The 22,580-nt window shown below is 43.3% G+C and overlaps 1 protein-coding gene across 1 annotated transcript in view; it reads right to left on the bottom strand.

Annotated features, from left to right (window-relative positions):
- Window positions 1-22,580, bottom strand: part of GLT1D1 (glycosyltransferase 1 domain containing 1) — a 122,046-nt gene that overhangs the window by 68,512 nt on the left and 30,954 nt on the right. Inside the window, exons 3-5 of the mRNA XM_030219059.1 lie at window positions 12,666-12,771; window positions 8,856-8,907; window positions 219-255 (exon numbers count right to left, since the gene is read on the bottom strand). Coding sequence (XP_030074919.1) covers window positions 219-255; window positions 8,856-8,907; window positions 12,666-12,771 — 195 coding nt within the window. The remainder of the gene's footprint in view (window positions 1-218; window positions 256-8,855; window positions 8,908-12,665; window positions 12,772-22,580) is intronic.

The following is a 22,580-nucleotide window of genomic DNA, read 5'->3' as shown; positions in this document are numbered from 1 at the left end:
ATTTGGATGAAGGGCACTGTCTAAATACAGTTTGCTATTATTTAAAGGATCTCCTTATTTCCATGTGAGGCCGATAAACCTCCAACATTATTGCATAAGATATGTTGTACCTTTATCTGGAAAAATATTTATCCCTCAACCCACATACATAAATCAGAATTGTTTCAAAATGCAAAAGATGTAACTGCTCATCTTTCGGAATGTTTCAAGACACTTACCTTGAGGTTGAACATGAATTTTATTCCTGGCATGCGGCTTGGGGTGGGGGGGGGGGGGGGAAGTATAAATAGAAAGAAAGAAATTTTATTTATCCACTCTGACTGCACCTAATCAATGAAGCAACACATTCCAACTGCTGCTGTTACACATAATTTCAACTTCAAAGTCATCTGCATTCCCCAGAATAATATATTACATAATTTGAAGCTGGTATGCTATGTTCTACCTGAACAGGATTTCAAAGCATTTGGAAAATAAATACAGAAGTGCTGATGGACTCAGCAAGCTCCCGAGGGCATCTGGTCCCTCGAGAGGCAGCACAGTCCAGCTCATAAGAAGAAGTGTGCAGACACCAGCAAAAGAAGGGTAGACAATATTGCCTGTGATGCCAAAGAGAATGGATCACCCTGAAGTCACAGTTTCTATCGTGTTTCATTCAAAGAAGGGAGGGGGTGGCCAGGGAGAACCCTCTTATTAAACTGAAACCACAAAGGGAACCTGAACAAGCCAGCGAGGCTGTGAAATGGGATCTAGTCAAAAGTGGCACAGGAGTTTTGTGAACTTTTGAAGATGTGTTTCTGATATTTTAGGAGCAGGCCTATGATGTTGGAGGAGTGGCCTAGTGGTTAGGGTGGTGGACTTTGGTCCTGGGGAACTGAGGAACTGAGTTCGATTCCCACTTCAGGCACAGGCAGCTCCTTGTAACTCTGGGCAAGTCACTTAACCCTCCATTGCCCCATGTAAGCCGCATTGAGCCTGCCATGAGTGGGAAAGCGCGGGGTACAAATGTAACAAAAAAATAAATAAAAATAAGCTCTTTCTGGGGATATTAACTACAGAGATGCATTAGCCAGTTCCAGGCTAAAGATTTTGGGAAAGTCCTGGCTTCGAACTTAAAGCCCAAAGCAGTGTGGGATTTGTAGTGCCTGATCTTGCCCACTGAAATCAGTGCTGCAGGTCCCATAATGCACCAGGATGGGGGTGGTCAGAAATCCATGACTGCCCACAGTCCCAGCTTGCCCTGGAACTCAGTAACTGACATCTCTGTAACTGTTATCCCATGAACCATTCCACTTCTTTAAGACTTTTACTTCTTGCCTGCTTCATATCTGTACAGCTTTTCTTTGCCCACCACAAGGGAAACAGAAGGTCGGCAACATTAACTTTTTCATGTTAGTGGTGTACAGGAGCAGGATGCGGTGCATTTACTAGTTCCCTTTATTTCAGTCCCTAGCCAGTATCAGCAATGACAGAAAACTAGTGGGCATATGGGAAGAATTGAAAGAAGGGTCTTTGACCAAGTGGGCATTAAACCAAGAATGAAACTGTGCAAATTGCTTAGGAACATTAACAAGTCCACACCTTCCTTTCCACCACTTCTTTGCTTACAGTTTTGTCTTTAGAAGTGAAAAGCTACAGTTCCAGGGTGTTACATAAACACACCTAAAAGAGGACATAATTGAGATCTCAAGGGTTTGTGCCACGTCGCCATGTGTTAATCTTTACAAAGAATCTTGGGATGCGGAACCTTGTGTAAACCTTCACTTGTTAATAAGTGCAGAACAACTGCGACTTTCAGTTTAAGTGATCTTTCCTCCACTTCCTCTTCTGCCTCCTCCCTCCACCTTGAGTGGTTTTAATCACATCAGTGGGTCATGAGATCCCCATGAGTCAGGGAGAATCTAAATTTAGCACCTATGGGCCCTTACCACCGAAACAGCGCAGAAAACTAGCTTGCCAATGCTCAAAGGAAATGCTGTTCAAATTATGTCTGCTGTAAAAGCAAAAATGTGTGTGTGGGGGGGAAATGTACTTAGCGCATGCACAAAAGAGTTCCACGGTAAACTCAGCTCTTGCACTCATACACCAGGGAAACCCCACACATTAGCACCTATTTTCTGCGCCTTTAAATATATTCTAACACCTGTTCCAAACTAGCATTTGGTTTTCAGCGGTAAGGGTGACTCGTTTTGTGAGCTGTTCTCAGAGCATTGGGAGGAAATAAGAAATGACCTCATTAACATCCATTTGACTACATTTGCATCCGTTTGTGCTAATCTTTGGCACGCACATTGTCTCCTGCACTATAGCCCTATGAATATTCTGCGCTCACTAACACTGGCATTAGTCCGGCGCTAATTGCCTCTAGCGCCAGCGTTATGTTTTGAACATCAGCTCACTAATAAGGCTAATGTATTAATCTGCAGGATTTCTCAAGGGTTAATGGCTTCATACATGCACAACTTTGCCATCAAAGCAAATGGCCCGAGTAGAAAGTTGCATGAAACATTTTGCTCTCAGAAGAGCCAAGAAAGGATAAATGCACCCGATATTTCCTTTTATTTTTGCAAAAAAGGGCTTGGAAAGTCTTTCTTTGAAAGACCATTTTTTCCAAAATGCAAAATGAATGAGTTAATTTACATCTTTTGGAATTGAAGCAGATCATTAATTATTAACTGAAATAAACCTTCCCATATACTGTACTAAGCATGAACATTTATTATAGACAAGGGCCAACATTTTCACTAAGTGGGAAAGTGTGGGATAAAATGCAAAAGACACAGAAACTTTGATGTTTGCTTCTATTTCAGAATATTTTGTGCTTATTTTTTTTCAAGTAGCTTCCCCCTCCTCCTTTTTTTGGAAAAATGTTTGCATTGAGTACATTAACCTCAATGTATTTCTACATTCAATCGCTCTTTCCCTCTGTCTTGAATTTTGGCAATTCTGGCAATCGTTTGCAGAGACGATCCTAGGTCGGCTGCCACCCGGGGCGGATCGCCGATGCGCACCCCCCCCCCCCCCCCCAGGTGCAGCACAACCCCCCTCCTGGCGCAATGACACCCCCCCTGGCGCATCAACACCCCCCCCCCCCCCCAGAGTGCATTCTTGGCTGCTGGGAGCAGCCATGCAGCTCTCGGCTCCGCTGGCTCCCTGCTCCCTCTGCCCCGGAACAGGAAGTAACCTGTTCCGGGGCAGAGGGAGCAGGGAACCAGCGGAGCCAACAGGCGCACGGCTGCGGCGTGCACCTGGGGTGGACCGCCCCGCCCTTGGTACGCTGCTGATCGATTGGCACTTCTTACAGAAACTACCAGAGTGGAATGAAAAGACGGTAAGCTCTCCATTACCAACAACATAGGCTGGATTCTTAAAACATGTAAAGCGATACAAGCGTGCAGGTTTCACCACTTCAGCTAACCAGAAAGCTTGTGTCACAGCTGTGCACTGATGGCTTAACGTACAGCTTCCAATGCATACCTCGCACCCAATTTTTGCTTGCTGATGCACTAAACAAATTATATGTAAAAATAACCAGCACAAAATTCTGCACTAAAGGCAGCTACTGCTGCGCACATATCTGAGCAGAAAAACATACCGGCACACATCTGCGCATGTGCTGGAATGCTATCCTGTGCTCAAAATCTTTGCAATGTTGATATTTATGTGCAGAGTAGGATTTCAGCACATGTGCAGATGTGTGCCAATACCAGTTAACGCAGAATAGAGAGTTGCACGTGGACAGAAGTTCCGCCCATACCCAATGGAATCTAACCCATACTCACCCGTACCGATAAAGATCCATTCTAATCTCCACAATTAATCTCCTCCATCCCCATCCATACCCGCAGAAGTTGACACTATTGTTCACTTGCTCACAGCCCTCTGTTTCCTCCCAACCCCAACAGCCTCCTGTAGTTTTTGGGATGATATTCACTATTAAACCAATGAGTATTCCAAGCCTCTGGTGTTCAAGCCGCCTCTCTGGGCATTGCAAGCCTCATTCTGGCGCTCCAACTGACTCTCTCTTTCCAAGCCTCATCCTGGAGTCACCAGAGATTTTTACTACACTCCCACGGGAATCCCATGAAAACTTCTTCCATCCCCGTGGAAATCCCATGGTAACTTCTTTCATCCCTGCGGGAATCCCATGGAACTTCTTACATACCCGTGAGATTCCTGCAATCCCCATTCCCGTGCAGCTCCCTAGCACAGAACCATGGCTTTTTTTTTTACCCATGCTCTTCATACAAGCCATGAAAAAAAAAGAGTTGGCAGGTCCCATATGGTCGAAGGAAACAGAAGAGCAGCCATGAAATCCTCACAGACCCTAACTGCAGAAGAATAAGTTAACCCTCCTACACATCGTCAGACTTGGTGTTAAAGCCCCAGCATTATGCTCAGCCTTAAAAGTCCTCTGCACACATCCCTGCATTGAGGCAGAATAGCCAATAGCCTCGTTACCATTGATTTTAATATGCTGTGTGCTGGAATCTAATGAAAGGCTTTGCTCGGCATTAGCTTCTGTGCAAAACCCTTTTCTGCATTTTGCATCCACAAAATTGTGCACAGATGTCATGCTAATCATGCAGTAATGTATGCGCACCATTGCTGCATCAGTCTCACTGTAAGATAGCATTTGGTCCACCTAGTTGCCTCTTTAAAATATCTCCCAGTTCTGAGCTCTACAAGTTTGATCACCTACCTTGTCTTTGCTGTGACTATCACCTTCTGTACTAAGGTGTTCACAATACAGTATATCCCCCTGATTCTATAAAGGTTACCAAAAATTGTGCATGCAAATTTAGGCGCATTCAAAATTTGGGCACATTATTCTGTTAAGTGATGAGCCAATTAGTGCCAATAATTGACTTTTTAACAATTATTGGCACTAATTAGATTTAATTAAGACTAATGCACGTAAAGTTAGGTGTGGAATCCATCACTAAAATTTATGCATGGTCCAACAAAGGGGGTGCAAAAATGGGAGGGTCATGGGCATTTTGGGGGCGTGGATTTTGAGTTACATGCATAATATGGATGCTCTGCACATAAAATTTAGGCACGGACATTTGCACCCCGTTTTCGTTAGTGCAAATGGCAGCACCTAAATTTACAAGAAACCTCCCCCCTTAAGCATTCATTCTATAAACTGCACCAAATTTAAGGCATGGCTTATAGAATGATGGTCAACAATCCACACAACAAGGGGATAATGTTATACTACCAGAGTCAGTGTTTCAGAGCTTCATTCATAAAGACTCCAGTATATTAATTGTATCAAAACATTGCTTTATATTGCATCAATGTGTCTATACTAAACATATGACACATATAAAGTATAGACACATTGATGCAATAAAAAGCAATGTTTTGATACAATTAATATACTGGAGTCTTTATGAATGAAGAAATGGCTTATAGAATGCCAGGTATTTTTCAGTGGCAAGGAGCCTCCACGCTGCTTTTAGCTCCAGTTTTGAATGATTGGTTTTTTTTTTTTAATTTAAAACAAATCAGAGAAAACATTTTTTCACCCAACGCATAATTAAACTCTGGAATTTGTTGCCGGAGAACGTGGTGAAGGTGGTTAGCTTAGCAGAGTTTAAAAAGGGGTTAGATGGTTTCCAAAAGGACAAGTCCATAAACCACTACTAAATGGACTTGGGAAAAATCCACAATTCCAGTAATAATATAGAATGTTTGTACGTTTGGGAAGCTTGCCAGGTGCCCTTGGCCTGGATTGGCCGCTATCGTGGACAGGATGCTGGGCTCGATGGACCCTTGGTCTTTTCCCAGTGTGGCATTACTTATGTACTTATATGTAGTAAATCGCATTCATCTGTCATTAGCCTTTTTAAAGGCTTGATTTGACTACCTCATTTATGGTGTTCCATTCATTGGTTTACACAACAGACTCCTGAAGCAGGTGTTTTTTCGCCAAAACACGGCTCCGTGTTGAGTCTTTTTTAATTTTCATTCAATAAAACATTTTATTACTCGTACTCACGGTGTCTTGGGAGTGTCGTGTTGATCTCGCTACTTTCTGCTGTTTTTCTATTTTTATCCACGTTAGCGGATCCAGTTTCTCCACTTTTTGTTGGTTTAGGTATTTTGCAGTGCCAATTTTTTAGATGCCATATATAGAATCTAGCACCCATAGCCCTTGCATACAGCTAAGCCAGAGGAGGTCAGTTTTGAAAGCCAATCTCCATGAGTAAAATACTTTTTATCTGCATAATTCATCTTTGTGAAATCTCTCATCCATATGGCTTTACCTACCTCGTTCACAGGCATTTCCAGGGACATGTTTAGGTAAGAGAGAAAAATGACAGGCATAAAGGTCTCGATTATATATATGGTGCCTGAAAAATCTGTGTGGAAAAAATGATGCCAAGGCATATTCTCTAAAAGTACACTTAAATTTTATAGAAGAAACTTAAATTTCCGCATGGTATATAGAATACGCCGAGCGGCTTGCCATGCGACTAAATTTGGTGGCATCCATTTAGGCCAAGCTTTACTTGGTGTAAATTCCGATGCCTAACTTAGGCACAGATCGGGTGTATTCTATAATAATGTGCATAGATTTTCAACTATGCAACTTAAGAATTTAGGTGCCACATTATACAGTACACTTAGCAAGTTGCGTGCGTAAATCCCAACTAATGCCAATTACTGCTGATAATTGCTTAACATCCAATTAACAGCGCTGATTAGCTAGTTAACTAATTAAGCTATGTGCATTGTTATAGAATATGTTTCCCTGCGGATTTTCAGGCAACATATATAGAATCCAGGGGAAACTGCATTTCCAAATCTGTGCATAGCATTTCCCTTTATAATTCTGCCTACACAATACAGCGGGCACAAGGAACGTGGATACTTTGTATCACTGGCAATAATCAAAACAAAGTTCCGCATGTAATTTTGCTTTGATTACTGATGCAAACCCTACAGGTAGGAGAGGGGGTTCTGAAGAAATAACAGAACATCTGAAGAAACATGTTCTAACAAAAATGTGGGCACATGAGGATAAATATAAGCTTTGTCAGGAGTGGGAAGGGAACATTATGAAGGTGTGGGAGAGGGAGAAGTGGGATGTTCTTGTGAAGTGTGTATTTTTGGGGAATCACGAGTTGCATAGTTGATGTTGAAACTATAAAACAAACAAAAAAAAAAGTACCTGTGGTGACTGCACCAACGTGGGCAGTTTATTTCCTGCTCTAGTGGGAATTCAATACACTCAATTCAAAACTTTACAAGACTGGGTTATTTCTAATATAATTACATCACCCTGAGGTCTTCATGCTACCCAAGTTATACTGATTCCCCCTGGGTGCCAGCTCTCCTATTCTTAAATGGTTAAGTGCTGAGCAATTCAAGGCGCTGGACGCTAAGCGCAGGCATTAATCTGCACAGAATGTTCAGAGAGCTCTAGCACAGGAAACAACATGTGCGCCAAAAATTAGAGCAAATAGTATTTAAATGACGTCAAACAGATGTTAATGAGGTAATTTCCTATTCCCTCCTCAATACTCAAGAGAGCAGCGCACAAAACAAAGCTGCCCTTACCACTGAAAACCTAACACCAGATCACAGTGGGTGTTTGAAGCGAGGATATCCCATGATTTTCTCCTTAAATCTGCCAGTTTTGATTGAATTTGAAAGTGGAAGAAAGCCCCTGAAAGCCACTAAGAGTAATTAAGAAATGTGTGTGAGTTCGAGCAAACATAAGAATAGCCATACTGGGTCAGACCAATGGTCCATCTAGCCCAGTATCCCGTTTCCAACAGTGGCCAATCCAGGTCACAAGTACCTGGCAGAAACCCAAATAGTAGCAACATTCCAGAACCCCAAAGAGCAGCAAGATTCCGGAATCCCAAGGAGTAGCAACATTCCATGTTACCAATCCCAGGGCAAGCAGTGGTTTCCCCATGTCTATCTCAATAGCAGACTATGGACTTTTTCTCCAAGAACTTGTCCAAACCTTTTTTAAACCCAGATACGTTAACCGCTGTTACTACATTCTCTAGCAAAGAGTTCTAGAGCTTAACTATTCCCAGTTGCTCTTGCCCCTGTGGGTCCCACAGCTAAAATGGCTGCCAGGATGTCCCGCAGCAGCCTCGCAAGACTGCTGCAGGAGGTTCCATTGGCCAACTGGAAGCAGCATAAGCTCCTGCTTATGCTGTTTCCAATCTCAAAATAGTCTCTGGGCCTCCCACGGCAGTCTCATGAGATTGTCAATGGGAAGTCCTAGCAGCCATTTTGGCTGAGGAACTGGTAGGGGAAAGAGCAACTGGGAATAGTCTTGCCCTTGCTCTTGCCCTAAGGACACACTAAACCAACAGGAGGCTTAATGTAAGCCCTCTCTGGGCCTTCAAGAGGTGGTGGGAGGGAAGGAGGGGGGGGGGGGGGGGCGCCAAGACTGATCATGGGGTTTCGGCCAAATCCGAACTGCAAATTTCGGTTGCTGGTTCGGGTTCAGCCAGCCTCTAAGCTGGACAAAAAAGAAAAAAAAAAAAAAGAAAGTAACTTAAATGGGATGCTAAACTACAGAGAAACAAACTTTTGCACACAAGTTTAATGCTGCAAACCCTTTGGGAAGCACAGAATCAAGGCAAAAACCATATTGGAAAAAAAAAGTATTGTGCACACATACACTTTGTAAGATAAAAGACTAACATCTGTTTGCTGTCAATAACTACCCAACCATGTCCTTTTTCATCCTACCACAATATTGCTGCCACTTGAGACTGCTGAACAAAACAAAGCCCATAACCCTCCAGGGACATACAGAACACTTGAGATGTTTTTCATTCAAAAGCAAGCACTGCAGCTGAGGAAAATAAACTTACCCAATGCTCTTCTGCCATCTCCTTCATTTTGTCCGTGAAAGCCACCAAAAACCTAGCAAGGTGAGCACAAATAACTGTAATTCCTATTATGACAATTTACAAGTAGAATTTGTACCTGATACCAGTTGGATTCTGCTATGATATATGAATGGTTGAAAACTGAAATGGTAGCTAAAGTTTCTTCAGTGAAAAAAAAACACACTGTAATAGCAATAAATGATTGGACAACTGACCATTTTATTTCTATGTTTTTCCATTCCAGATGATGCTCCTTGACCCTGCTAACTGGATCCAATCAGAGAACAGCTCAAAAATGAAACCTCACTGATTGGACTATTACATACATGAAAGGGGAGGAGTCACAGTTCTATTCTTCCATTTGGTCTTTTTTTGTGATAAACTTCTTAGTTATGAGAGAAAACTACAACTGATAAAACAAAAACAGAGATGTAGGAACAATTCAAAAATCTAAGTTGAAGACAGGATTTCACTGGAATGGAAGTTGTGTGGTCCCTAGATCTAGTGCTAGAATTTCTTTGGATTTTCCACCAAAACGTTTAGATACAAAACAAATTTTAAAGATCTGAAAAAATTAAAAGTGATTTTGTGATCTGACCAAATGTGATTTGACTTTTTAGAAAATCTGAAGCAAATAATCTTCTTTATCATAAAATAAACAACTTAACAGCAGTATTTGTACAGTGCTATAACCGCAGAGTTCTAAGCAGATCACAACACTTAATTTAGAAGCCTGGCCAATCACCCAGGAATTACAATAAAACATAATTTCCCAGATTCTATATAGTGCACCTAACGATCCATGCCGAAATCTAAGCATATTCCATAACGTACATAACTTAATTGGCTTAACAAGCCGATCAACGTTAACAGAACTTAACAAGCAATAATGAGCAATAATTGGCAATAATTAGAATTTACGTGCATAATTCGCAAAGCATATTCTGTAATGAACTGCACCTAAATTCTAAAGCGTGCATTTGAAAGGGGCACGGTCACGGGTGTGGAATGGGTGTTTCATGGAAGCTCCGAAATTTACATGTGCTATTATAGAATATGGCCCAGTCTGTGTAAATCTACGCACAGGGATTCACACCATGTTTTCATTGGTGTAAATGGATGCGTGTAGTTTTAGGTGCTGGGTTATCAACTAAGCGTACTCTATATACCGCACTTAAATGTTACAGAATATGCTTAGGTGAAAATGATTTCCACATGGATTTTCCAGGCACAATTTATAGAATCTCCCCCAATATGCATAGAACCAAAATTATTTAAACAAAGCAAATTTCCAAAAGAGATAAGTCTTAAGTTTCCTCCTAAATGATGCAGAAGAATCAACTTGAGAAAAACAAGAAGAAAGTTCTTGCCAGAGCTTAGGAGCCTGCTTGCCAACAATAACTCGTGACTTTTTAATGTCTTGCATTCTTTAACAGAAGGAAAAACTAAAAGGAAAGTTATTGCTAATTCGCCGAGACCTAGAAAAAAATGAGAACTGGACATTATCCAGCATATAATTTGGGAACTGCACCATCTAAATTTTAAAATAAAAAACAAGCAAAAACTTAAACCAAATCCTTGCTTCAATTAGTAGCCAATGCAATTTAACAAAATATTCCAAAATCCTAGCAGATTTTTTAAAGGAAAAAATTAGATGCGCTGCTATATTCTGCAATGTCTGAAGCTTTTTTTAACTTATACTTGGCACTTCCTAAAGAATCAGGTTACAATAATCTAGCTTTGATAGGATCAAGGCTTGAACTATGAGCCTAAATTTATCAGTTAAAAAAAACCCATTTCACCCGTCTCAATTTTCTTCATAAAAAGAACGATCTAGATTAAAGTATTAATGTGCGAATCCAGGGACAAAGAACTATCCACATAAACCCCTAGGATTTTAATTACATAAAACAAAATATATTTGGTTTGATTAAACTGAATACAATCCAATACAGGATCAGGATTATTGGATAGCAACAAAAACTTATGGGCTCATTTTCGAAAGACTACTACTACTTAACATTTCTAAAGCGCTACTAGGGTTACGCAGCGCTGTACAATTTAACATGGAAGGACAGTCCCTGCTCAAGGAGCTTACAATCTAAAGAGATGGACGCCCATTTTTCAACATAAATTGGAAGATGGGGGTCCTTTTCAGAGGGTCGTCCAAATCAGTATAATCGAAAGCCGATTTTGGACGTCCCCAACTGCACTCCGTCGCAGGGACGGCCAAAGTTCAAGGGGGAATATCGGAGGTGTTGCAAAGGCAGGACTTGGGCGTGCTTAACACTAGGATGTTCTCGACCCATAATCAAAAGAAACAAGGACGTCCCTGATGAACACCTGGACTACTTTACCTGATCGTGTTTTTCTTACGACCAAGGCACAAAAAGGTGGCCAAAATAACCAGATGACCTCCCCTTACTCCCCCAGTGGTCACTAACCCCCCTCCCACCCTCAAAAAACAACTTTCAAAACATTGATTGCCAGCCTCTATGCCATACTCAGGTCCATCACAGCAGTGTGCAGGTACCTGGAGCAGTTTTAGTGGGTGCAGTGCACTTCAGGCAGGCAGACCCAGGCCCATCCACAACCCCCTACCTGTTACGTTTGTGGAGGAAACAGCGAGCCCTCCAAAACCCACCACAAATCCACTGTACCCACATCTAGGTGCCCCCCTTGGGGGGGGGGGGTTGGGGGGCTCAGCACACAACGTAAGGGAGCTATGTACCTGGGAACTATTTACGAAGTCCACTGCAGTGCCCCCTAGTGTGCCCGGTTGCTGTCCTGGCATGTCAGGGGGACCAGTGCACTAGAAATGCTGGCTCCTTCCATGACCAAATAACTTGCATTTGGTTGTTTCTGAGATGGACGTCCTTGGTTTCCATTATCACCGAAAACCAGAAACGACCAAGTCTAAGGATGACCATCTCTAAGGATGACCAAATTTAAGGATTTGGGCGTCCCTGACCATATTATCGAAATGAAAGATGGCCGTCCATCTTGTTTCGAAAATACAGGTTTCCCCGCCCCTGGATGGGGGACGTTTTGCGAGGATGTCCTCATCGAAACTTGGACGTTCCTTTCGAAAATGCCCCTCTTAGTGTTCTCTGGATTTAACTTGTTTATAAGTCTTCACCCAGGAGGAAATTACATCTAAACAATTCTGAATTAGCTGAGTAACCTGATGGTCCCGAGCCCCTGATGTCACTTCCTGTTCTGGGGCAGAGCAGGCAGCCCGCGCCAACATACAGACTGGCCCTGTGGTGAGTTCATCTTCTTTTGTTGCCGCTGCTGCTGAGTGAAGCAACAACAGTGACTTGGGTGACAGCGGGAGGGAGGTGGGGAAGTCTAGCACTAATCACCTCTAGGCCGGCATTAGGTTTTCAACATCGGCCTGAAAGTGGTGTCCAACATATCCAGCTAACAATCCACAACCAGCAGTGGATACCTGCAGTGCCCAGATAACTAACCAGTCCATCCTGACTCCACTCCAACACCTCCTTGGCAGTCTACCCGGCGATTAAGTGGCACCATCCAGATAAGTATCACTGACTACCCAGGTTTGCCCCAATCATTGCAGCAGGAGTCTTTCCTGCCTGGCTAAACTATTTTAAAAACATATCCCTATATTTTCAATTATACAGTCGTCCTTAACTTTGCAGGGAATTCTTCAAGAATTTCCTAACTTCTCTAATGTGTATTTTCATCCCCTCATCACAACCATTTTTTCCATGACTCATGCAGACGTGAACAGTAGCCATACATTTGCGATCACTCTAGGAAAGTTACCTGGCTGCTTCCATCACTGCCCCCATCACCTTCAACTTTTCTTCATGCTTGATGTCTTCATTTATATCAGTTCCACCAAAGATTGCACCAAAAGGAATTCCATGACCTGCATTACAAAACCCAGGTCACTATTCACTACATTTATTCCTACCATTCTATTTGACTTTTTAAGAGGATAATTTTATAAAAGCTTTCCCATGTGTAAAGCACCTTTTACAAATGGAAAAGGGCTTTTGTATAATTGTCTGACCATATGGAAAAAGTACACAGGTGTTTCAAAGGGTGTAGTTGCAATGTATGTGCTTATTTTATCAGATACATGGGTATATACCTATGGGGAAATTCAAGAAAGGTCACCTACACTTAGGTGACACTTCTATAACTGCAATTATGTGCATAATTGCCATTATAGAATATTAGTGCAACTTTATTTATTTGGATTTATCTACCCACCTTTTTGAAGGAATTCACTCAGGGGTCCTTTTACTAAGGTGCACCAAAAAATGGCCTGTGCTGGTGTAGGCACGTGCACGCAGGTCCATTCAGTGTGCCTGCAAAAAAGGCCTTTTTTTTGGCTGAAAATGGACATACAGCAAAGTAAAAATTGGCCATTTTGGGCCCGAGAGCTTACCACCACCCATTTATTTAGCGGTAAGCTCTCGTGCGTTAACTGAGCAGTAATCATCAGCACATGTACACTGCCGATTACTGCCCAGTTAGTGCCACGTGATAGAAAATGAAAAAAATTTTCTGACGCGCGTAGAAATTAGATAGTTCCAATTTGACGCACATTGTGTGCGCATAGGCACCTACGCATCTTAGTAAAAAGGCCCCCTCAAGGCGGTACATCTCTAAGGCTGGTGTAAGTGCTCGTGCCTAAATGTTGGCAGTTGTGCACATAAGTAATAGTATGTTCCAATTTATGCACACAACTGAAGACACACCCCAGACCCACGCATGTACACACCCCCTTTGTAGTTGCATGTTATAGCATTTAGGTGCTATGGACCTGATATTCAGCTGGCGACGGGCAGTGCTTTTGCTGTTAGATATTCAATGCTGGAATGGGGGGAGGGGGGTTAACCGCCTAATATGTTAATCGGCTATGCCAATATTCAGTGCTAACCAGTTAACTTTTTAGCAGTTAAAGATACAACAACTATTTATCTGGATCTATTTGAATGCTAAACTTACCGGTTAGGAGCTGAATATTGGCAAATAACCAGATAAGTTATGCAATATAGCTGGTTATGCTTGAGGCGCTAACCGGCAATATTCAGTGGAGATCACTAGTTATCTCCTGTTGAATGTTAGCGGTTAGGCATCGATATGCTATTTAATCTGTCAGTGGCCGTGTCCGGCCAGTTAAATAGCTTTGAATATCGGGGGTATGTTTATAGAACAGCGCCTAAGTGCAGTTACATGCGCAACTATGAACAAGGGCCATTACTGGTACTTAAAGTCAATTAGCCCCTAATTTCGCAAGTAAGGTGTGTAACTGGCACTATTCTATAACCTACGAAATCTCTCTCCATATCTTGAAAAGACAAATCTGACCACGGTGGTCCATGCCATGATAACATCACGACTAGACTACTGTAATGCTCTGTACACTGGCCAAACCAAAAAAGAGTTTGTATCAGCTCCAACTAATTCAGAATGCTGCAGCATGACACACCCTTTCTGCAAAAGCTACACTGGCTACTAGTATCTTACAGGGCTAAATTTAAAACTCTTTTGTTTGATTTTCAAGGTCCTCAGACAAAATGGGCCAGAGTACTTAAAGAATAAGTTAACCCTTTACACACCTTTAAGACCTCTAAGATCCTCTCAAGGATCATCACTATCTGTACCCTCATCAAAAGAAATCGTACGACGTGATACCCACCAGCGAGCCTTCTCAGGAGTAGCCCCTACGCTCTGGAATTTACTCCCAGAGGAGCTACGTGTAACTCGAGACTACCTCTACTTCAGGAAGCAGATGAAAGCCTGGCTCTTCTCCCAAGCCTTTCATACTTAGGGCGACTGACTATACATTCATTCTGAACCTGGACTAGCTTGCTACACATACTGTAACTTAGATCAGTTCCTTATCTTTTCCTTAACTATATAAAGAACTTGCCTTGATTTTATATTTCAACGGTTTTTATTGATGATGTATCACGTCAAACAAAACCAATAAAGTCAAACATTTTGTAAACATTCAGTCATGTCATAATTGTACATACGCATCTAGTCTAACATCATCATCATTATTTTACATCCTTTCCTCCCCCTCCCCCCCCCCCAACCTCCCCCTTATTTTACTCCTTTACCTTTATCTACTTATTTCATGGTAATTATACTAGCAATATCTATTACAGGTCTTAACCAGTCCAAAATCTGGAGCAAATATCTGCTGGATGTTTCACTATCTAGGACGTATCCAATTTGTTAAGACTTGCCTTGATTTTAGCTAACCATCAAATTATCCCAGCTGACTCTGTGCCGCGCATTTTGTTCCCATCATATATCTGCTCTTGGTCCCTTACTATATGGTAAGCTGTATTGTAGAAAATCTTTAGCTTCATGTCTATGTTAGTTGAATGTTCTAATGCATGCTTATTAGGTGTATCATTAGTATTAAGCTAACATTGCATTTCACTGCTGTTAAATGTATATATTTTTGATACTGTAGTTCTACTATTAGGTCAATTTACTGTTTTCAAGTTTACCTCATTTACTGTATTTATGTTTATTCTTGGTTATTTTACTATTGTTATGCTGATAACAAAACTGTTTTATGTTAAACTGTACCTGCTGTACACCGCCTTGGGTGAATCTCTTCATAAAAGCGGTTAATAAATCCCAATAAATAAAACCTGCATGTGCAATTTAGTGTCCTAGTCGCAAAATTGTATGCACAAGTTTACAGAATGAGCCTTGAGCTTCACAATGCTATTATGGCACTTCTTCCTGTCGCTTACATATCTAAAATATGTCTTGTCCCCCAATTTTACTGTATTGGCTATCTTTTCCTCTTCTCTTTCCTGACAGCTTTTCTAGCTAAACATCCGTGCCCTCGCTCCTGAGTTGGTTTGGCTGGTCATCAAATGATGAAAGCAGCACCGCATCAATCTGTACAATAAACAATTTGTTTCACTCATGTCCTGTGTAAATAATAAGCAGCTTATTTCATTTATATGAAGCCTGGAAAAAACTTGCATATTATTTCCAGAGCCCAGCTGGAAACACAGCAAATCACCGTGAGTATGACAATATCAGCCCAAAGCTGTCTGAAATCTTCACGGAGAAAGCAGCACGTTATTCTGAGAGATGGGCAACATATAGCTGTGTTTAATTTGAAACCGAGAGAAAGCTTTGATAATATACCTGCCACAGGTTGCAGTGCCTATGTAGATGGTTTCATGGCTGTCTGAAGACAGGTGCGAAGAAATCCACAGAGGCCTGGTAATACGGAATTCCAAATCCAAAGAACAATATTACCACTACTACTACTATTTAGCATTTCTATAGCGCTACAAGGCATACGCAGCGCTGCACAAACATAGAAGAAAGACAGTCCCTGCTCAAAGAGCTTACAATCTAATAGACAAAAAATAAAGTAAGCAAATCAAATCAAGTAATGTGAACGGGAAGGAGGAGAGGAGGGTAGGTGGAGGCGAGTGGTTACAAGTGGTTACGAGTCAAAAGCAATGTTAAAGAGGTGGGCTTTCAGTCTAGATTTAAAGGTGGCCAAGGATGGGGCAAGACGTAGGGGCTCAGGAAGTTTATTCCAGGCGTAGGGTGCAGCGAGACAGAAGGCGCGAAGTCTGGAGTTGGCAGTAGTGGAGAAGGGAACAGATAAGAAGGATTTATCCATGGAGCGGAGTGCACGGGAAGGGGTGTAGGGAAGGACGAGTGTGGAGAGATACTGGGGAGCAGCAGAGTGAGTACATTTATAGGTTAGTAGAAGAAGTTTGAACAGGATGCGAAAACGGATTTGGAGCCAGTGAAGGGACTTGAGGAGAGGGGTATTATGAGTAAAGCGACCCTGGCGGAAGACGAGACGGGCAGCAGAGTTTTGAACCGACTGGAGAGGGGAGAGGTGACTAAGTGGGAGGCCAGCAAGAAGCAGATTGCAGTAGTCTAAGCGAGAGGTGACAAGGGTGTGGATGAGGGTTTTGGTAGAGTGCTCGGATAGAAAGGGGCGGATTTTACGGATGCTGTAAAGAAAGAAATGACAGGTCTTGGCAATCTGCTGGATATGAGCAGAGAAGGAGAGAGAAGAGTCAAAGATGACCCCAAGGTTTTGAGCTGAGGAGACCGGGAGAATGAGAGAGCCATCAACAGAAATAGAAAACGGGGGGAGCGGTGGGGTGGGTTTGGGGGGGGGAAATGAGAAGCTCGGTTTTGGTCATATTTAATTTCAGGTGGCGTTGAGACATCCAGACAGCAATGTCAGACAAGCACGCTGAAACTTTGGTTTGGATGCAAGGTGAGATATCAGGGGTAGAAAGGTAGATTTGGGAGTCATCAGCATAGAGATGGTAGGAAAAGCCATGGGATGAGATTAATGAACCAAGGGAAGAAGTGTAGATAGAAAAGAGGAGGGGACCAAGAACAGAACCCTGAGGTAAGCTGACAGGCAGAGGGATAGAAGTAGAAGAGGATCCACCAGAGTGAACACTAAAGGTGCGGAGGGAGAGGTAGGAAGAGAACCAGGAAAGGACAGAGCCCTGGAATCCAAGTGAGGACAGGGTATCGAGAAGTATGCTGTGATCGACAGTGTCAAAAGCAGCGGAAAGATCAAGAAGAATGAGGATGGAATATTGACCTCTGGATTTAGCCAGTAATAGGTCATTGGAGACTTTAGTAAGCGCAGTTTCGGTTGAGTGGAGAGGGCGAAAACCAGATTGTAGTGGGTCAAGAATAGCATGTGAGGAGAGAAAATCAAGGCAGCGGCGGTGAACAGCACGCTCAAGTAATTTGGAGAGAAAAGGAAGGAGGGACATGGGTTGGTAATTAGATGGACAAGTAGGGTCGAGTGAAGGCTTCATAAGGAGAAGTGTGACCACAGCATGTTTAAAGGCAGCAGGGAAAGTCGCAGTGGAAAGTGAGAGGTTGAGAATGTGACAGATAAAAGGAATAAGAGCCGGAGAGATGGCATTAAGAAGGTGGGTGGGAATGGGATCAGAGGAACAGGTGGTACATTTTGAGGAAGAAAGGAGAAGTGTAGTTTCCTCAATAGTAACTTCAGGAAAGGAGGAAAGGGAATGAGGGGAAGGAGAGAGAGGAGAACGGACTAGTGGAGGGAGAGGTGGTGAGGTAGAGAATTCAAGGTATATCTTTTGACCCTTGTTGTGAAAGAATTCAGCAAGGGTCTGAGGAGATAATGAAGGGGGAGTTGGGGGAGGTCCTTGAAAGATCTAATTCTTTATTAAAAACCAACGTGGCCACATTTTGCCCTTAGGCTGCATCAGGGGTAGAAAGATACAGCAAATCCCAGTGTCAAACACAAGATTATTTCAATAACAAAATAAGCAGTATCAAACCGCTCTCATAGGGCCCAATATTCAGACCATGGAAGGTAGCTGGGCTGCCTCTTGTAGTCAGCGCTGAGCCTGGGTATTCAATGCCAGGCATTTCCAGTTACCGGCACTGAATATCCAGTCATAGGCGCCAACTCCGTGGCTGCTGTGGGTGCTCGAACACCCCCAATATTTCATCCACCGGAAGTTCGTTCCCTCCCTCAAGTTCCAGGGTCGTCCCCCCCTCCGAGTTCCAGGGTCATCGTCCCTCCCTTCGAGTTCCAGGCCCCTCCCTCCGAATTTTAAAAGTCATCTTGACTTACCTTGTCGGAGTTAAGGCGGCCGGCAGCAGCGATAAAAAGCGTGCAGGCTCGGGCCCTTAGTTCAGTTTTTCCTTCTCTCTCTCTCAGCTCTGGTCCCGCCCTTGCGGAAACAGGAAATGAGGGCGGGACCAGAGCTGAGAGCAGCACCTCCCCCCTCCAAAACTTTAAAATGTCCTGATGTCCAGTGGCACCCCTCCCCTGACTCAATAAAATTGTCATGGGGTCTAGTGGCACCCCTCTCTCTCGCCCCTCTTCCCACTTGACCTGACTTGACTTTAAAAAATAAAACTAAAAAAAAAAAAAAAAAGAGTCCCCAGTGTCGTGGAGACCCTCCCACCACCCAAACCCTCACCCAACTCCCCCAGATCTGCCCTTTAAACGAGGCAGGAGCAACGCCCACTTGTTCATGCTTCTAGTGCCACCATCTTCAAAATGGCAGTGCCCAGCTCTGCATGGTGCATGCTGGGATGCAGTGGGTGGGTCCAGTCTGCTATATAAGGGAATTTTCCCTTATATGGCAGACAGAACTCTCCTGGTGCATCCCAGGATGCACTGTGCAGGGTTGGGTGCATCCATTTTGAAGATGATGGTGCTGGAGGCATGAACGAGTGGACATCGCTCCTACCTCAGTTAATAGCCTCATAGGCATTCATTTAAATGCAATATGTGGATATGTATGGAGCATCAATTAAACCAGCAGTCAACCCTGTTACTGTGATGTTCAGCCAGTAACATGCACTTATACCCCATGGTAACCATGCAACTGAGCTCACGGTAGCTTTCTGCATCAGCCTCTGTGTCTTTTGGAAAAAGGTTTAGTAAAAGAGTTTATTTTGATAGTTTGTCGCCCTTTTTTCAGTACATTGCAGCTCTCATGATAAACTCTATTTTTATCTAATTATGGCAACAGTTAACGAACATCTTTAAACTAGTTTCTAAAAGCAAGGCAAGGGCATTGTAAGCCCTGCAAAACACAATTAAATTATCAGCTTTACAGCTTGTTAAACTAATGGCAAATTGATAGCAGTTAATTACAGGCCTTTAAAACCCAAACAAATCAGAGACAAGTTTCACTTTGGAATAAACCTCCTGGACCTTGTTTTGACAAAGAGCAGAGCTGGACTAGTCCTAGAAGACACCAGGACATGTGCTACAAGGAAAACTTCTACAGCAGTCTAGTGCTACATAGGTTTTTTTTTTTGTACCCTGTGCTTTCCCACTCATGGCAGGCTCAATGCGGCTTAGGTACTTATTTGTATCTGGGGCAATGGAGGGTTAAGTGGATTGCCCAGAGTCACAAGGAGCTGCCTGTGCCTGCAGTGGGAATCGAACCCAATTCCCCAGGACCAAAGTCCACCACTCTAACCACTAGGCCACTCCTCCACTTAATATTCTCATACACTTACGTGTAATGTTAAAAGAAAGGTAAAGGTATTCCCCTGTGTGTGAGTACAACCTTGCAAACAACTTAGAGGGCCACCACGTGTGAGATGTTTTTTTGGCAGATGGAGTGGTTTGCTGTTGCCTTCCCCAGTGTCATTTTTAAACTCTCTACACCCTCTGTCAGGGTGACACAGGGCAGATTTTAGATAATGAATGGTAAAGCAGTTCCCTTGGTTACTTTCAGTCTGGTTACAAAGCTTAGAATGTGTGCTAAAAAAATTAATCCCAAATCTCAGTTACTTCTCTTTCAAAGTGAAATATAAATCTGAACAACATGACAGGTGTCAGAAGAACATGTGCTGCAACCAGGTGTCAGTGTCTGCTAAAGGAAATCAAAATCCCGTTATCTTGAAAATCTAACCCAGTAAGTAAAGATTTAATTAATACAGAGGAAGTGAAAACGGGTTTTCAAACTCAACCCGATTGTAAATGACCCAACCCACAGCATCTGCAGGATAAGGGCCACTTCCCTTTACAGCACCTGTGCCTGCAGACTCACAAACCTAATGAAACAGGAGGAACAGGGCCGTGCCAACACGGTAAGCGAGGTAAACATGGCAGGAGGGCGCCATCCTCTGGGGGGCGCCCCGCCGCACCATGCTTACCTCGCCCTCTTCTCCCCAGATCCTTTTCCTTTTTTGTTTGTTTAAATTTACCTCTGTCCGGCGACAGCGTAGCGTTAGTGAGAAGGCGGCGCTCCCCCGCCCCGACGTGTCAGTCTTCCCTTCGCTCAGTTTCGCCTTCTTCTGACATCAGAAATAACGTCAGAAGAAGGCGGGACACTGATCGAAGGGAAGACTGACACGTCGGAGCGGGGGAGCGCCACCTCCTTCTCACTAACGCTACGCTGCCGCCGGACAGAGGTAAATTAAAAAAAAGAAAAAGGATCTGGGGAGAAGGCGGGTAGTGTAGCGATCGTTTTCGGGGGGGGGGGGGGCGGAGCGGAGCCAACTGCAGGGGGGCGCCGGAGACCCTAGGCACGGCCTTGAGGAGGAACACTTTCCTACCTCCATACCCACCCCTGTTCCCTTTGGCTTAATGCTCTGCTTGCCACCTTTTGCAGTGGCCCTGACTTCACATTTATTGGATCTATGCCAGTTTTAACAGGGCAGGTGCCAAATCTATGTGCCACGTGACAAAGTTGGCATCAGATTGGTGAATATTTGCAAAATGGTTATTTGCAGCAATTCTAAAACCTGGTGCCTCAATGCCGCGTACTGAGTGCCAATTTATAATGGCATCTTGGTGGCAAGATTCTGTTTTAGAATACTAGTGCAAGTTGGCATCAACGCACCTATATTTAGGCATGACCACTTAAGCCAGTTCCATGGCTGGCACATATTGGTGCACCTAACTGTGCCATGCAGCATGTGCAACTTATACTATTCTATACTTTTCATGTATAAGTTGGTGCTGTGCACATGGCCCACCCATGCTCTGCCCAGGTGTAAACCTCCCTTGCACTTATGCGCCACCTTAAAGAACAGCATATAGGGAAAGGGGGAAAGAGAAAGATAAAGGAAAATGGGACTTGATATACCGCGTTTCTGAGGTTTTTGCAACTACATTCAAAGCGATTTACATATATTCAGGTACTTATTTTGTACCAGGGGCAATGGAGGGTTAAGTGACTTGCCCAGAGACACAAGGAGCTGCAGTGGGAATGGAACTCAGTTCCCCAGGATCAAAGTCCACTGCACTAACCACTAGGCTACTCCTCCACTAGCAACATTCCATGTAGAAGCCTGCCCTTGCAGATCAGCAACGCGGCCGCGCAGGCTTCTGTTTCTGTGAGTCTGACGTCCTGCACGTACATGCAGGACGTCAGACTGACAGAAAGAAGCCTGCGCGGCCGCATTGCTGATCTGCAAGGGCAGGCTTCTACATGGAATGTTGCTAGTGGAAAAGCAATATTCCATGTAGAATCTCAAATAGTAGCAACATTCCAGAATCTCAAATAGTAGCAACAGCAACATTCCATGTAGAATCTCAAATAGGGAAAGGGAAATGGGACTTTGATATACTGCCTTTCTGAGGTTTTTGCAACTACATTCAAAGCGGTTTACATATATTCAGGTATTTATTTTGTATCAGGGGCAATGGAGGGTTAAGTGACTTGCCCAGAGTCACAAGGAACCGCAGTGGGAATTGAACTCAGTTCCCCAGGATCAAAGTCCACTGCACTAACCACTAGGCTACTCCTCCGCTCCATAGAACACAGGGGGCCTGATATTCATATAGTGCATTTGGGCATGTAAGTGGCACTAACTGGTGCATATGCATGCATAAATTGCACAAAATGGTCCCACGAAGCCACAGGGCAGCCGATCTGCAACATGGAAACAGACAAAGCAGATCAGTATTAGATATAAACAAATCTTTATTGTAGAAAATCAAACCAATACAATGCTCGACACAGGCCATGTTTCGCCCATGAAGGGGCTGCATCAGGGGCTATACAATGTATGCAAAGATCTTCACCACCAAAGAAATTAATATCCTTTTGGATAAGATACCATAGCATCAATAATACTATGCATCTGTGAGAACACCGCCATCTCCTGGAGAACATTTAGACAACTGTGTAGCAGTGTTTTTTATCTGCTATGGTGTTTTATTCCAAAGGGTATTAAATTCTT

This window comes from Microcaecilia unicolor, chromosome 11 (genome assembly GCF_901765095.1).
Source record: "Microcaecilia unicolor chromosome 11, aMicUni1.1, whole genome shotgun sequence".
Lineage (NCBI taxonomy): Eukaryota > Metazoa > Chordata > Amphibia > Gymnophiona > Siphonopidae > Microcaecilia > Microcaecilia unicolor.
This window is presented reverse-complemented; position numbering and strand designations above follow the sequence as displayed.